The following is a 17,441-nucleotide window of genomic DNA, read 5'->3' as shown; positions in this document are numbered from 1 at the left end:
GGAGTCCCAGTCAATATGTGGTAAGTTAAAATCACCTACTGTCACAACCTTATATTTTTTGCAACAGTCTGCAATCTCTCTACGAATTTCCTCCTCTAAATTCCGTGGACTGCTGCGTAGTCTCTAATATAATCCCTTTAACAAAGTCATACCTTTTGTATGAAAGTTCTACCATAAGGACTCACTAGGTGAGCTCTCCAGTCTTTCCTGACTGAGAACTGCCATGACACTTTCCCTGACTAGTAATGCTACCCCTCCATCCTTTAATGCCTCTCGCTTTCATTCATTCATTAGGCCCGAAGTCGTATGACGTCAACAATCATGGTCTTTCCATGACCATGATTGTTCCTGGCAATTTTTTTTTTTACAGAAATGCTTTGCCATTGCCTCCTTCTGGGCAGTGTCTTCACAAGATGGGTGACCCCAGCCGTTACCAATACTCTTCAGAGATTGTCTGCCTGGCGTCAGCGGTCACATAAGCTGATATGCACCAGCTGCTCATGTGACCATCCACCATCTGCTCCCATGGCTTCAAGTGACCCAGATCAGGAGGTAAACAGGTGCTACACCTTGCCCAAGGGTGACCTACAGGCTAGCGGAGGGAAGGAGTACCTTTGGAAGAGACGCATCTCTACCCCGCCTCCTGCTCTATCACGTCTAGAACAACATAAACCCGGAACATTGAGCTGCCAGTCCTGCCTCTCCTGCAAACAAGTGTCACTAATGGCTACAATTATTATTCCACATGCTGATCCACGCCCTAAACTCATCCACCTTTCCTACAATACTCCTTGCATCAAAATCTATGCAACTCAGAACATTACTCCTACCATGCTCAACCTTTTGATTCCTGACATGTTTTGCCACAACGATTCCACTACCCGTTCTGACACTCTGGCTCCCCACCCTGTGCAACTCTAGGCTTATCCACAGTTCTATGAATGGCCCTGATATATTTAAACAAGTACGCCTGAGCCACTTGACCTTTTGAGCCTGTTCCACCATTTAATCAGATCTTGGCTGATCTCAATTTTTCATTCCTGGCCATCCAGGCTGAGATTTCACCATCTTGCTCATCATAAATCTATCTACCTTTTCCTCGAAAATTTCACAGATTGCTTCACTACCCTTTGAAGAACAGAGATATAAAATCTAAAATTTAAGTAGAGAAAAAATTCTGGTCATCTGCATCTTAAATGGGCAATCCTTTATTTTAAGCAGTGACCCCTTAGTACTAGGAAACATCGGCTGTGTCAAGAACGCACGGGACTTTAATGAATTTCAATTAAGTCACTTCTTATTCTTCTAAATTACAAATGGAAATGAGTCCAGCTTGTCTAATCTTTCTTCATAAAATAACCTACTCGCCCCAGTTATTGGTCAATTAAATCTCTAAATTGCTTCCAACATATTAATGTCTTTCATTAAATCAGGACATTACTGTAGCTAGTCCTCCTGATGTGGTCCCACCAAAGCTCTCTGTAACTGAACTATAACCTCCCTACTTTTGTATTCAGTTCCTCCAGCAATAAAGCATAATGCTGTTAATTTTTCTAATCATACATTGTAGAGTATTGTTTCATGAGTCATACACGAGTAAATCCAGATCCCTTTTCATAAAAGGTAACCAGAAAACTTTACATCTCATTAGAGGGGAACATTAGGGTGGGAGTGGGGAGCAGGGGAAAGCTATCAATCTGAACAATATGACTCATCTGCTATTCTTTAGCACAGGAGGAGATCATGCAGCTTCCCAGATCTAAGCCAGCTCTCTGACAGAAAGGGTGAAACAAAGCATTGTCCACATTCCTGTATACTTCCCCCCCAAGAACCAATCCCACTCCCATTTAACATTACTTTTGCAATCAGCTTTCAACACACTCACAGAGAAGAGATCCAGAGCACAATGCTAGAGATTCTAACATTGACAGTTTCAAATCTGTGACCTCACTCCACGTCGCTCGTCATCTTGAAATTGTGCAAAATCACCCCTTAATCTTCACCGATCCAAGGACAACCACCGGGGGTAGAATTTGTTAATTCCTGGCACTTAAAATAGGCAAAGTGGGATATGATACCAATGCAGTCAAATTGGATTGGTATAGGTGGACATGATGGAACAAAGGGTCTATTTCTGTTTTTACTCTATGGCTTTTCACACCACCAAACAAAATCGCTCTCCTGGAACAGCTTGTCCTCTGGATGCTGGTTACTTCATGGAATCTAGTCCCTTCCACATCTACCATGGAGTGTCTACTCGCAGGTCAAATATCCACGCTTTGCTGAAATTTATAGTCCAACAAAACTCAGCCTGAATGAAAAGGGGGAGGATGTGGAAACACCCTGGCCCTATCCAAAATTCAGTTAATGTAACTGCCTTTGGAAGAATCTTTCAACTATTGCATCACAAAGAGACGATCACGCTGCTGCTATTGATAGACACTGGAAGATGTGGAACTCACAGCCTGAGGTAAGTCACACTCATTTATGCTGGTGGGGAGGCTTGAGGTTTACAAGAAAGAGCAAGGAGTGGTGTGGGAGATTAAAAGAAATGGGCAAACCTGTCTGGAGTTAAAATAATCTGTAGTCAGCAGACCTGACAACCAAAGGCATGTCAATAAGTACGTGGACGGGAAGGGTTTAGAGGGATTTGCTCAAATGCAGGCAAATGGGACTAGTTTAGCTATCTCTACCCAAGAAGCAGGGGGCTGGAACTACCCAAGCAGCAGATGCAGACATTCACTGCATTTTAGAGATATCCAGATAAGTGCTTGATGTACCATCCTACAAAGCTATGGCATTGTCTTGTAAGTTTTTCCTTTCAGTATTATCATTGGGCAAAGCATCTCAGACCTAACCATAGAAACATAGAAAACCTACAGCACAATACAGGCCCTTCGGCTCACAATGCTGCGCCGAACATGTACTTATTTTAGAAATAACCTAGGGTTACCCATAGCCCTCTATTTTTCTAAACTCCATGTACCTATCCAGGAGTCTCTTAAAAACCCTATTGTATCTGCCTCCACCACCGTCGCCGGCAGCCCATCCCAGGCCCTCACCACCCTCTGCGTAAAAAACTTACCCCTGACATCTCTTCTGTACCTACTTCCAAGCACCATAAAACTGTGCCCTCACGTGTAAGCCATTTGGGCCCTGGGAAAAAGCCTCTGACTATCCACACAATCAAGGCCTCTCATTGACTTGTACACCTCTATCAGGTCACCTCTCATCCTCTGTCGCTCCAAGGAGAAAAGGCCAAGTTCACTCAACCTATTCTCATAGGGCATGCTCCCCAATCCAGGCAACATCCTTGTAAATCTCCTCTACACCCTTTCTATAGTTTCCACATCCTTCCTGTAGTGAGGTGACCAGAACTGAGCACAGTACTCCAAGTGGGGTCTGACCAGGGTCCTATATAGCTGTAACATTACCATATAACCATAGAACAATTACAGCACAGAAACAGGCCATCTCGGTCCTTCTAGTCTGTTACCTCTCGACTCTTAAACTCAATCCCACAGTTGATGAAGGCCAATGCACTGTATGCCTTCTTAAGGCCAATTTATACTTGTGCGTCAAATTGACGCTTAAGTACGGCGTAGCTGCGTACCCTACACCATACCCTGACGCCCACCTCCCCAAAAATGCAACTATGCGTCGCTGCGATACAGACCACAACAACTGTGATTGGTCCGCTTGGTAGCATCGCATTTCCTCCTACGCTGCAATAGCTTCCCATTGGGCGACTGAAGGGCAGGGAAGGAACTCTGGCTGCAATGCTTCCCATAAAGCTTTACAGACCTCCGAAATTATGGAGGACCCTGTGCTTGACGCCAGTTTGTAGCTAGCTGCTATAGCCTGTTGACTTCCACCTGAAGCTAAAACTCGAATGGTGATTGCCAGTCTCTGAGTATCCTGTGCATACACTGATGCGAAATAAATGGTTGGAGACGATGAACCAAATTGTCAAACCTACCTGCCAACATCCAAAAATATTTGAAATGCATTTCCTCATTCATGTCTCTCAGTGGCCGGACAAGCACAGAAAATTGACCCTCCTTCAGTTTCAGTTGCCATTGTTTGAAGTTTGAGTTTCTTCGTGTTGAGTTTCAACACGAAGAAACTCAACACAGTGGCATAGAAACCCCACCGCCAACTAGTGTCTTGGCAGTGAATTGCAGAGCGACGCAGACACATCAAGTATAAATGCTCACAACGGCGTAGCCCACTTGCGTAGCCTACAGCGTAAGCTAGTACACACAAGTATAAATCAGCCTTTAACCACACAGTTAACCTGTGCAGCAGCTTTTGCGTGTCCTATGAACTCGGACCCCAAGATCCCTCTGACTCTCCACACTGCCAAGGGACTTATCATTAATACTATATTCTGCCATCATATTTGACCTACCAAAATAAACCATCTCACACTTATCTGGGTTGAACTCCATCTACCACTTCTCAACCCAGTTCTGCAACCTATCAATGTCCCGCTGTAACCTCTGACAGCCCTCCACACTATCCAGAACACCCCCAACCTTTGTGTCATCAGCAAATTTATTAACCATCCCTCCACTTCCTCATCCAGGTCATTTATAAAAATCACAAAGGGATCCCAGAACAGATCACTGAGGTACACCACTGGTCACCGACCTCCATGCAGTATATGACCTGTCCGCAACCATTCCTTGCCTTCTCTGGGCAAGCTAATTCTGGATCCACTAAGCAAGGTCCCCTTGGATTCCACGCCTCCTTACTTTCTCAAAAAGCCTTGCATGGGGTACCTTATCAAGTGCTCTACCTTCATCAATATGTTTAGTCACATCCTCAAAAAATTCAATCATGCTCGTAAGACACGACCTGCCTTTCACAAAGCCATGCTGACTATTCCTAATCATATTATGCCTCTCCAAATGTTCATAAATCCTGCCTCTCAGGATCTTCTCCATCAACTTACCAGCCACTGAAGTAAGACTCACTGGTCTATAATTTCCTGGGCTATCTCTTCTCCCTTTCTTGAATAAGGGAACATCTGCAACCCTCCAATCCTCCAGAACCTCTCCCGTCCCCACCGATGATGAAAAGATCATTGCCAGAGGCTCAGCAATCTCCTCCCCCTCCTCCCACAGTAGCCTGGGGTATATCTTGTCCGGTACCGGTGACTTATCCAACTTGATGCTTTCCAAAATCTCCAGCACATCCTTTTTCTTAATACCTACATGCTCAAGCTTTTCAGTCTGCTGTAAGTCATCCCTACAATCGCCAAGGTCCTTTTCCGTAGCGAATATTGAAGCAAAGTATTCATTAAGTACCTCTGCTATCTCCTCCGGTTCCATTCACTTTTCCACTGTCAAACTTGATTGGTTCTATTCTCTCACGTCTTATCCTCTTGCTCCTCACATACTTGTAGAATGCCTTGGGGTTTTCCTTAATCCTGTCCACCTAGGCCTTCTCAAGGCCCCTTCTGGCTCTCCTAATTTCTTTCCTAAGCTCCTTCCTGCTAGCCTTATAACTTTCTAGATCTCTATCATTATCTCATTATTTGAACCTTCCGTAAGCTTTTCTTTTCTTCTTGATTAGATTTACAACAGCCTTTGTACACCACGGTTCCTGTACCATACCATCCTTTTCCTGTCTTGGAATGACAGTCCTGCCATTTGATCAGGTTCATTTCCCAATACCAGATCAAGTACAGCCTCTCCTCTTGTAGGCTTATCTACATATTGTGTCAAGAAACCTTCCTGAACACACCTAACAAACTCCACCCCATCTAAACACCTTGCTCTAGGAAGATACCAATCAATATTTGGGAAATTAAAATCTACCAACATCACAACCCTGTTATTATTACACCTTTTCGGAATCTGTCTCCCTATCTGCTCCTCGATGTCCCTGTTACTATTGGGTGGTCTATAAAAAACACCCAGTAGAGTCATTGACCCCTTCCTGTTCCTAACTTCCACCCACAGAGACTCCGTAGACAATCCCTCCATGAGCTCCTCCTTTTCTGCAGCCGTGACACTATCGCTGATCAGCAGTGCCACTTCCCCAGCTCGTTTGCCTCCTTCCCTGTCCTCTCTGAAACATCTAAAGCCTGGCGCTTGAAGTAGCTATTCCTGCCCCTGAGCCATCCAAGTCTCTGTAATGGCCACAACATCATAGCTCCAGAGTAATCATAACCACATTCAGAGTAATCATAATTGTTCAGAGTATGTTAAAAAAAATGGTCCCTGGTCGCTTTTGGTTCTTTTGCCAGTCACCCTGCCCCCCCCCACCACTCTTACCCCTCGCCCCCGTTCTTAACCTTTGCAAAACTGAAAATGTTTTATCTCTATCTGCTCTGTCTGTGGCTCGAATTCCTTTCACCTGCACTTGACTGACTTCCCATCTGCGATGTCATCTCCACTTTTATTCCAGCTTTCAATCACAAAACAAAGCACAACATGGCAGCTGAACAAATGCCTTTTTTCCCCAGTTTATCTAAGTCACGCAAACCACATTCCTCTCAGCTATTTCGTTTTTAAGAAACATTGTTACTCTGACTTATCTGACAAATCAATCTACACTTGTTAATTCCACCTTTTAATTATTGCTTCTCCAACTTTCCCCACCAAGACTGAACTAACTAGTCTGCAGTTCCTGGCTTTGAAGTTGGCTACAACTAGAGGTGACCACCAAGCCTTTCATTCATAACCAATACACTTCTTACCAAGTTCTTTTCCTTCAACTCATTCAATAGAGCAGCCAACTGAGGGGTGTCTTCTTCTTCCAGGCATTCCACCAGCTCATACCAACTGCAATATAAACCTTCCAAACAAACTGAGACAGACAACAGGTTAGTCTTTCAGCTGAACATATTGCATATTGTAGCTTAACAAGTGGAGTAAATCAATTTCAAGTACCTTCTTTTAGCGTGTAATTTTTTCCTTCAAAAATTGCTGCTGGCAATTTAATTTTCAGTTCATTGATCTCGATCACGTATTCAATTTCAAGCTTCGCTGGTCTGAAAACAAAACATCGCGGATAAGAAATGATAAACATTTAGCAGAAGTCATCCATGATGAAGAAAATGAAGCACTGCAGTCCAGACTGCGGTTGTTGAATGGGTCACACGAACAGGTCACTAAGTCACAAGGCCCTTTGTGATCGTGCAAAAGGTCAACTGCTTGACCATGAGGATGACATTTTTGGTCACATTCACCAAACTGCCCTTCACCCATGAAAAGGGCCACCTTGACATCACCCTCTCAGGGTCTTTCCACTTCCCAGTTCCATAGAAAAAAATTGACTGGGGAATATTGTGGGGGGAAATGTTATCCCAAAGCAGAAGTATAAACACTTTTCTTGAACTATATCAGATCCATTGCCGGAAGGTGGTGCGTGTGCGTGCAGCTGTTTGATAACACAGTGAAGTGAACCGACTTGAGTCTCCTATGCATGGGAGACACTCTCCTTTTGCCGCAAGGTTTTGAGTGCGCATGTCCATTTTGTCTCGTCAGGACCAGTTCATCACTCCCATACTGTAAGTTGCCCAACACGTACAGCTACAAACGAGACTCAGTAACAAAGTTTAATCATACCGCTCTGTTGTAGTTATTACTTCATGCTTATGGAACAGTTCTAAAGTAACCAGATGAAGGTATACTGTAGCACTACATCACAGGATATCTGCCAACAATTATTAACAGCGTAAATTATTAACAGCTGCTTTCCAAAACCACTCCCCCTTATTGCTGGATGTACCTAGAACAGGGCGACTGAATTCTGTAATCCATCAGCGTGACAGAACTTTTCTTTTGTAACCCTGATCGTTCACATATTAAATCAGTTACAGTCAACTTTGTCTAGAAATCTGTGCAGTGCATGTGGTACCTCACCAGCTTACATCCTCTACTCTGCTTCCAAAAATGTAACAGGGGATACATTTTCCAGGTACTTTTATTCATAACTTTACACCATAAGACACTCCCAAAGTCCTTCACAGAGGCATTAGAATTGACACAGAGTCATATAAGGAAAGATTAGCTCCAGTAATTATGGGGGGAGAGAGCAGTGGAGGAGAAAAAGAACAGACTTACAAAGTAACTGGCATTAATGCATTGCCATTCGACTTCAGAGCCACACTGATTGCTTTGGATTTGTTGATGAGTTTTCCTTTCCATGGATAATAGTGCACAGCTGCAGAGAAAGAATGAGGTTTCAACAAATGAAATGATCTGAAAACAGAACTGCATTTGCACATGGTACATTAACCGGCAACAATGCCATTACAGATATCGAGTGAAGCCACAATGAGAAATACGTAGTCGGCTCTCATTAGCTTAGATTTGTTAGTTGAGTTGAAAATAAATAATTAAAATTAACTGAAATTAATATAATTTAATTGCCTTTTAGAACTCATGATTTGTAAGTTTAGTAAGTAAAGTTACAGTAAAATCCAGAATGGGGAGATTAAATTCAGACTGGCATTTTTCACATGTACCTACCTAATTCCACATTCTCTTCTGGTTCCTCAGGTTGTAATTCCCCTTTTACCCTCAACTATTTACCTGAACTACTTTTAAAAATAGACTTGCTCCCTGCTTCAATCCCCAACACCTGAAGTGCATCCCCACAATGTAACAACAGTCTGCACAAAATATTTCTCTTCCTATCTTTTAAGTACCTGTATTTGTATTAAACATTGAAGGCAAAAATCTTGTCTTTAGGCTACCTTGTTCTGCATCTCCAACTTTCTGGAAAGTTCCCCGTCATTTTTGTTCCATCCCATTGCCACTTAAAACACTTCAGCAAAAAAGGGTGCAATCAAAACAGAAACTGCCTGAAGCAGTCAACAGATCAGGCAGCATTGGCGAAAAGAGTCACTACAGCTCACAGTTCAGGTTGAATTATCTTTAACCTGAATTATCAGTTCTGTTTCTCCATAGATGATGCTTGAACCCACTGAGTGTTTCTAGTGTTTTCTGGTTTTTATTCCAGATTACTAACAGTTTAAACTTTTAAATAATAATTTTTAATTCTTCTTCATTTTACGTCCTCTGGTACTAACTCCTGAAGCAATGTGATTAGTTCCCCTTCAACTACCCAAGTTACTGCAGTTAGACCCAATTTGCCTTTATCAAATCTTGATGCAGGGCTTCAATCCACAACATCACGAATTTCTTCCCTACCCCACTGCTCCCCCTCCCCCCACAGACACAGATGCTGCTCGACCAGCTGAGCGTCGCCAGCTGATTGGTTGTTGCTTCAGATTCCAGCATCTGTAGTGTCTTTTGTCTGCTCTTTATTAAATCCACGCTGGCCTTTTCCGAGTGACTGCTTATTCAGTCTCTGTCTATTGTACCTAGAGATCCCTCTGCCACCAAGGTTGAGCTGACAGCTTTCTAATGATTGTATTTGTCCTCACACATTCTCTGAACTATTTTGCAGTTATTAGGCATGATCGCCTAACCAAAAGAGGTCTGGGAGATCGTGGTCAGAGCTTCTGCAATTTCCTCATTTATTTCCCTCAGCCACTTGGGCCAATTGTTATATTAATTTATTTAGAACACAGCACAGTAACAGGCACCTTCCAAACGAGCAAGCCCACACTGCCCAAATACATCCATGTGACCAACTAACACGTGTATCTTTGGAGTGTGGGAGGAAACCAGAGCACCCAGGTCACAGCAAGAACATACGAACTCCCCGCAGACAGTGGCGAATTTAAACCGAGGTTGCTAACGCTGTAAGAGTGTTACACTAAAGGCTACACTACCATGCTGTCCCTCGGTGTTATGTAGAGCACTCCTGTGTACTGGTGGAGCAAACCTTTCTGGCACTGTCTATATCAATTTTTAGTCCAAACAGTATCTTAAACTGCATTTCCCTTTGCTGAAAGCACCTGGTAAAGACCAATATAAAAGCACATATTAGTAGCTTCGCCCTTGTGCTCTATCACCATGAATAGATTGCCCTTGGGATTTTGCCCCCTTACAACATTCTTCCTTTTAACATGCCTTAAGAATCCTTATGGATTCCATTTTTCATGTACTATGGAGCCAAAAGACATCCATGAGCCACTATGACAGTCCATGTCTCCGCTCCATGTTTGAAGGCCTAAAATAGTGGCTCCCAGGATCAGATGGCTACGAGAGCCAGTGAGTTGGCGTGCCTGGAGTTCGGGGTCCTGTCATCAGCTACATAGTCCAGGGATCGATACCAAAGACGAGAGCCCTAAGGTTGATTGGAAGGATGGCTGGAGCCTGGCAGCTAAAGACCGGAGGCCCAGAGGCCCATCGCGGGGTTGGAGTACTGTCTGTAGGCGTAAGTACACAGAAGGCGGGGAGCGGAATGGGCTTGCTTTGCTGTTGATGATTTGTTACTTGTTGTGTTCTGTGCTGTTCCGCTGAGAATTGTGCCTATGTAATGTTGGCGCCAGAATGTGTGGCGACACTCAAATGCTCCCTGGGTTATGCTGGTTGTTGTCACGAATGACACCTTTCACTGTGTGTTTCAATGTACATGTGATCAATAAATCGGAATCATCAAATATTGCACCAGATTGGAGGCATATTAGAATTAACATCAACATCTTAAATTCAAGATAAAAGTACTTTAAAATATTCAGCTTCTGACCGATCCGGAATGAGATACATCGACAATGTTTAAGAGACATCAGACAGGCGCTTCAACAGGAAAGATATGGATCTAATCCAGGCAAGTGGAATTGGTGCCGATAGTCCGCATGGATGTGATGGGCCGAAGGGTCTGATTCTCTGCTGTACGTCTCTACAAATCTACTCTCAGTGGCCACTTTATCAGGTACACCTGTAATCTGCTCTGTAATACAAATATCTAATCAGCCAATCATGTGGCAGCAACATGGTCAAGAGGTTCAGATATTTTCGGACCACCATCAGGATGGGGATGAAATGTGATCTGAGTGGCTTTGGCTGTGGAATGATTGCTGGTGCTAGACTAGGTGGTTTAGAACATCTCAGAAACTGCTGATCTCCTGGGATTTTCATGCACAACAATCTCTAGATTTTACACAAAATGGTGCAGAAAAAAAAATCATCCAGTGAGCAGCAAGTCTGTGGGCGAAAACACCTTGTTAATGAGAGATCAGAGGAGAATGGCCAGACTGGTTCAAGCTGACAGGAAGGCGACTGTAACTCAAATAACCACGCATTACAACAGTGGTGTGCAGGAGAGCATCTCAGTGCACGAGACATTGAAGCTTGAAGTGGATGGGATACAGCAGTGGAAGACTACGAACGTACACTCAGTGGCCATTTTATTGGATACAGGAGGTACCTAAAAAAAAGGCCACTGAGTGTTTAACAGTAAAAGTCTAAATGCAAGAACTTAAAAGGAAATGAAATTTACCTTGAATTTTAGGAGCATCTCTGGCAAAGAGAAAAGTGACATAAAAAAAGTAATTAGATACAATCACAGGACTTTCAGGGATCATTTGTAAAACAATAATTGCATTATCCCAAACAGGAAAAGATAACTCACATCCCAATCTCTCTTGACTGTGCCGTGATGCACATGTAGTCACAGTACTGAAATGCTACAACAGCATATGGATAAATTTGTCTAGGACAGTACTGAACATCGCATTGTTCAAACTCATACAAGTAATACTGCAACAAAGGAAAATAAAACTGGTCACTGAAAGGATACAAGATATGAGCATTTCACTCTAAAAAGTCAGAATACATTAGTATGGCTTATTAAGAGCACAATTTCAGAAAATGAATCAACAAACTAAAATGAGATCAGTTCTACATTGAGCACGGATAGACACAGCAGTTTCCCCCTTTTCCTCCTTAACTCCTAATTTGTGAAAGATCACTCACCCTGTATTGGTCTTTTCAAAACCTAATTAGAAATAGTATCTTGAAAAAAAGTGTACTGATTGCGAGAGGACTAAAAATCAAATTGAAAGAGGAAGAAACATCATAAATACCTATTCAACAAGAGTTTCAGATAAATTCAGAATGTTATAGACTCAACCAGCTCCACCATGGGCACAAGCAGAACCACTACTGAAAACGGTTTCAAAGGCATTAACTCACGAAGGTAGCAACCATCATCAAGGCCATCACTATCCAAGGCATGCCCTTTTCTCATCACCACCATCGGGGTGGATGTACAGGAGCCTGCAGACCCACACTCAATGATTCAGAAATAGTTTCTTCTCCTCAGCCATCAGATTTCTGAACAGTTTCACGGACCAATGAACACTACTTCAGAATTCTTTTCTTTGCATCTTTAATTTGTAATTTATAATAACGCCTTTACACTGTACTGTTGTAAAATAAATTTCACAGCATGTAAGTCAGTGATAATAAGTCTGATTCTGAAATGCAAAATAAAGGAAAAAACTTTACCTGTGTCAGTTCAAAGGCCTGAAAGTGGCTGATTTTGGAAGAAACCTTCTCACTGTTTGTGGAGATATGGCAGTCATAGCCAGGAGTTGGACTGGTGAAATCAGAAGTGTAATTTTCAGTCACACGGTTCACTCTACCCTGTTAAGCAAACATCAGAATGGATTTACTCTCAAACAAGTGGAGAGAGAAATAAAGTAGTTTTAAATCGAGTTAAGAAAAATGCTTCGTACTGACCTTGGAGAATTACACAATTGGTTATCTATTAATTTCATAAGTGGATTGAGCAACCAGAAGCCAGACTCCCAAAGAAATATTAAGATGCATACAAGCCTCCAGTCAAACAATGAAAAAAATAGCACCACAGATAAACCAGGGCACTAAGGAGTGCAGCAGACAAGTGAGGTCTGGGAATATTTATTTATTTAGAGAAAGAGAATGGACAGACACTACTAGCCCTCCAAGCCACGCTGCCCAACAGCCCAGCAATTTAACCCTGGCCTAATCGCAGGGCAATTTGCAATGACCAACTCACCTACTAACAAGTATGTCTTTGGACTGTGGGAGGAAACCCACGTGCACATGGGAAGACAACCATGACTGTGTCGTGATGAAAGGACACGGCCTGAAACGTCAACTGTTTACTCTTTTCCATAGATGCTGCCTGGCCTGCTGAGGTCTTGCAGCATTTTGTGTGTGTCGCTTTTTCCTCTGTCTCGTCTTTTCTTTGTGCACTCAACACCTCTTTCTCATTCATTCTTTGCTACGGTAACAGCTGTAAGCAATAAGTTTTACGCCTCTCTCTTGTACTCTTGACTTCTGAAAGATCGCCGGGTCGCAAAAGCGTCAGGATCTAATAGCTGGTGGGTTAAAAGGCCACTGTAAATTGCCCCTAGTGTGTACATCAGTGGTGGAAACTCAGTGGAGCTCAAGAGAATGTAGAGAATGAAAAAGTGGTATTAACACAGGATCAGTGCTAATACATGGCTGCTGGTTGGCCTGGACCTGATTGCCCAAAAGGCTTGTTACCACACAGCTTCTTGTTTTCTGACAATCATTAATGACTTCTGATCATCAGCGATCAATAGATGGCAGCATTTCATCTTGTATACATGTTAGTGAAAACACTGAGTGCTTCATGGTAGACTCTATCTACAAGTTTGCAGATGATGTCACCAAAGTGGGCCGCATCTCAAATAATGAGTACAGGAAGGAGTTAGAAAGCTTAGTGACATGGTGACTGGTGACCTTTCCCTCAGAATCAGCTAAACAAAAGAGCTGATAACTGAGGAAGGGGAGGAGGGCCAGTGCACATAATCTGAGTATGGCCTCATCGCGACAGTGGAGGAGGCCATAGACTGACATGTCGAAGGGCAGCAGAGATCACAGAGGGGAAGTAGTGAGAGAGGGTTTCACTGAACTCCCGTCGAAGGAAAGATTTAAACTACTTCAGGCTAGGCATCCCTGGAAGAGACTTAGCAGTGTAGTAGCCAAATCACAAACAAGAGAAAATCTGCAGATGCTGGAAATCAATGAAATGCACACAAAATGCCGGGGGAACTCAGCAGGTCAGGCAACATCTACGGAAAAGAGTAAACAGTCAACTTTTTGGACCGAGACCCTAGCTCGAACTTACTTGGTAACTTCCACAAAAAACTCACGTGAAGACGGTTAGACATGAATTACTATGCACAAACTCACAAACAGGGTTGAAGGCTTCAAGTTTTTAAGAGTAAACAGCACCAAACAGCCTGACCTGGTCCAACCACATAGATGTCACAGCCAAGAAAACTCCCCAATGTCTCTACTTCCTCAGGAGGCTAAAGAAATTTGGCATGTCCGCATTGCCTCCTTGTTTTTGTGTTCTAGTCTTCTTGAAATGAATGCCAACATTGCATTTGTCTTTTGTACCACTGACTCAACCCGCAAGTTAACCTTTAAAGAAACCTGCACGAGGACTCCCAAGTCCCTTTGTCCATCTAATGAGTTTTTCAATTTTCTCCCCATGTAGAAAATAGTCCATGCCTTTATTCCTTCTAACAAAGTACAAGACCCTGCCCTACCCTACATTATATTCCATCAGCCATTTCTTTCTCTATTAATCTTGGAGCGGAATTTAGTGGCGTGTTAGAGTGGCTCTTCAAGGCTTCAGCAAGGAGAGGCTTCAGTGATAATTTTCTAGATTAATTTTTTTCAGTTCATTTAATGTTTCTTTCTTTATATTTGGTTATAAGACCATAAAATATAGGAGCAGAATTAGGATATTTGGACCATCGAGTCTGCTCCGCCATTTCGTCATGACTGATCCATTTTCTCTCTCAGCCCAATCTCCTGCCTTCTCCCCATATCCCTTCATGCTTTGACTAATCAAGAATCTATCAATCTCTGCCTTAAATATATCTATTAATGGCCTCCACAGCCGACTGTGGCAACAAATTCCACAGATTCACCATGCCCTGGCTGAAGAAATTCCTCCTCATCTCCGTTCTAAAAGGACACCCCTCTATTCTGAGGCCTGATCCTCTGGTCTTGGAATCCCCCACCATAGGAAACATCCACTTCACATCCATTCTATCAAGGCCTTTCAACATTCGATAGGTTTCAGTTAGGTCACCCTTCATTCTTCTGAATTCCTGTAAGTAGAAGCCCAAAGCCATCAAACACTCCTGATATGACAAGCCTTTCAATCCTGGAATTATTTTTGTGAAACTTCTCTGAACCCTCTCCAATGCCAGCACACCCTTTCCTAAATAGGTGGCCCAAAACTGCTCATTATAATCCAAGTGAGCCCTCACCAGTGCTTTATAAAGCCTCAACATTACATCCTTGCTTTTATATTCTAGTCCTCTCAAAATGATGGCTAACATTGCATTTGCCTTCCTCACCACAGACTAAACCTGCAAATTAACCTTCAGGGAATCCTGCACAAGCACTCCCAAGTCCCTGTGTACCTCAGATTTTTGAATTTTCTCTCCATTTAGAAAATAGTCTAAGCGTTTATTTCTTCTACTAAGCTGAATGAGCATACGCTTCCCGACACTTATAATGTTAAAAAAAAAATCAATCCCAGTACAGACCCTTGTGGAACACCACTAGTCACTGGCAGCCAACCAAAAATGGCTCCTTTTATTCACTCTCTTTGCTCCTAGCAATCAGCCACGGTCTTATCCATACTAGAATCTTTCCTGTAATAACATGGGTTCGTAGCTTGTTAAGCAGCCTCATGCGTGGCATCTTGACAAAGACCTTCTGAAAATCCAAGTACACTTCGTCAACCAATTCTCCGATTTCTACCATCCTTATTATTTTCTTCCAAGAATTCCCAGCAGATTTGTCAAGCAAGATTCTCCCTTGAGGAAACCATGCTGACTATCGCCTATTATATCTTGTGCCTCCAAGTACCCCAAAACCACATCTTTAACAATCAACTCCAACATCTTCCCAACCACTGAGGTCAGGCTAACTGGCCTATAGTTTCCTTTCTTCTGCCTCTCTCCCTGCTTGAGTGGAGTGACATTTGCAATTTTCCAGTCCTCCAGAACCATGCCAGAATCAACTGATTCTTGAAAGATCATTACCAATACCTCCACGATCTCTTCAGGAACCTCTTTCAGAACCCCGGGGTGTATACCATCTGGTCCAAGTGACTTATCCACCTTCAGACCTTTCAATTTCCCGAGAACCTTCTCTACAGTAATGGCAACCTCACTCACTTCATGACTCCTGATACTCCTGAACCTCCAGCATACTGCTAGTGTCTTTCAGCAAGACTGATGAGAAATACTTACTCAGTTCATCTGCCATTTCCTTGTCCACCATTACTATTCCAGCATCACTTTCCAGTGGTCTGATATCTCCTCTCATCTCTCTTTTACACTTTATATATCTAAAGAAATTTTTGATATCCTCTTTAATACTATTGGCTCACTTAACTTCGCATTCCATCTTTTCCTTCTTCATGACTTTTTTAGTTGCCCTCTGTTGGTTTTTAAAAGCTACCCAATCCTCTAACTTCCCACTAATTTTTGTTCTACTATATGCCCTCCAAAATCTCTTGACAGCCACAGTTGTGTCATCCCGTGTATAGATACTTCTTCCTCTTTGGAATGTATATATCCTGCACCTTCTGAATTGCTCCCAGCAATTCCAGCCATTGCACTCTGCCAATATCCCTGCTAGTGCTTCTTTCCAATCAATTTTAGCCAATTCCTCTCTCATGCCTCAGTAATTCCCTTTACTCCACTGTAATACTGATACATCTGACTTTAATTTCTCCTCAAATTGCAGGATGAATTATGATCACTGACCCCTAAGGGTTCCTTTACCTTAAGCTCTTTAAACAATTCTGGTTCATTGCACTACACCCAATCCAGAATAACTGATCCCCTACTGGACTCAACCACAAGCTGCTCGAAAAAGCCATCTCATAAGCATTCTACAAATTTTCCCTCTTGGAATCCAGCACCAACTTGATTTTCTCAATCTACCTGCATATTTTCTCAATCTACCTGACTATTGTAACATTGCCCTATATAACCATTAGTGAGACTTGGTGGCAGGAGGGGCAGGACTGGCAGCTCAATATTCTGAGTTTCTGTTGTTTTAGATGCAACAGAGCAGGATGGATTAAAAGGGGAGGGGTGGCATTATTAGTCAGGTAAAATGTCATGGCCGTGCTCAATCAGGACAGACTGTAGATGTCATCTAGTGAGACTTTACGGGTGGAAATGAGGAATGAGAAATGTATGACCACATTAATGGGGCTATGTTATAAACCACCCAACAGTCTGCGGGACTTACAGGAACAAATTTGTATAGAGATCGCAGAAACATAAGGTTGTGATAGTAGATGATTTTAACTTTCCACAAATTGACTGGGACACCCATACTGTAAGAGGGCTAGATGGAATAGAGTTTGTCAAATGTATTCAGGAAAGATTCCTTAATCAGTACATAAAAGTCCCAATAACAGAGTGTGCAATATTTGATCTCCTATTAGGGAATGAGACAGGGTAGGTGACAGAAGTTTGTGTAGGAGAATATTTTGCAGCTGATAATCATAAT

General features: G+C 42.7%; 1 protein-coding gene across 4 annotated transcripts in view; it reads right to left on the bottom strand.

Annotated features, from left to right (window-relative positions):
- LOC140186944 (uncharacterized) overlaps positions 1-17,441 on the bottom strand; it is a 132,940-nt gene that overhangs the window by 66,190 nt on the left and 49,309 nt on the right. For all 4 annotated transcript variants that reach the window (XR_011882977.1, XM_072241756.1, XM_072241758.1 and 1 more), the window contains 6 exons: positions 12,381-12,518; positions 11,503-11,630; positions 11,371-11,390; positions 8,079-8,178; positions 6,903-7,003; positions 6,710-6,819 (listed from right to left, as the gene is read on the bottom strand). Coding sequence is in view for 3 of the 4 variants with exons in the window: in XM_072241756.1 (XP_072097857.1) it covers positions 6,710-6,819; positions 6,903-7,003; positions 8,079-8,178; positions 11,371-11,390; positions 11,503-11,630; positions 12,381-12,518 (597 nt within the window). In the remaining variant the exon portion in view is untranslated. The remainder of the gene's footprint in view (positions 1-6,709; positions 6,820-6,902; positions 7,004-8,078; positions 8,179-11,370; positions 11,391-11,502; positions 11,631-12,380; positions 12,519-17,441) is intronic.

This window comes from Mobula birostris, chromosome 23, assembly GCF_030028105.1.
Source record: "Mobula birostris isolate sMobBir1 chromosome 23, sMobBir1.hap1, whole genome shotgun sequence".
NCBI lineage: Eukaryota > Metazoa > Chordata > Chondrichthyes > Myliobatiformes > Myliobatidae > Mobula > Mobula birostris.
Note: the sequence above shows the minus strand (reverse complement) of the source record. Positions and strands in the feature narration are given on the sequence as shown.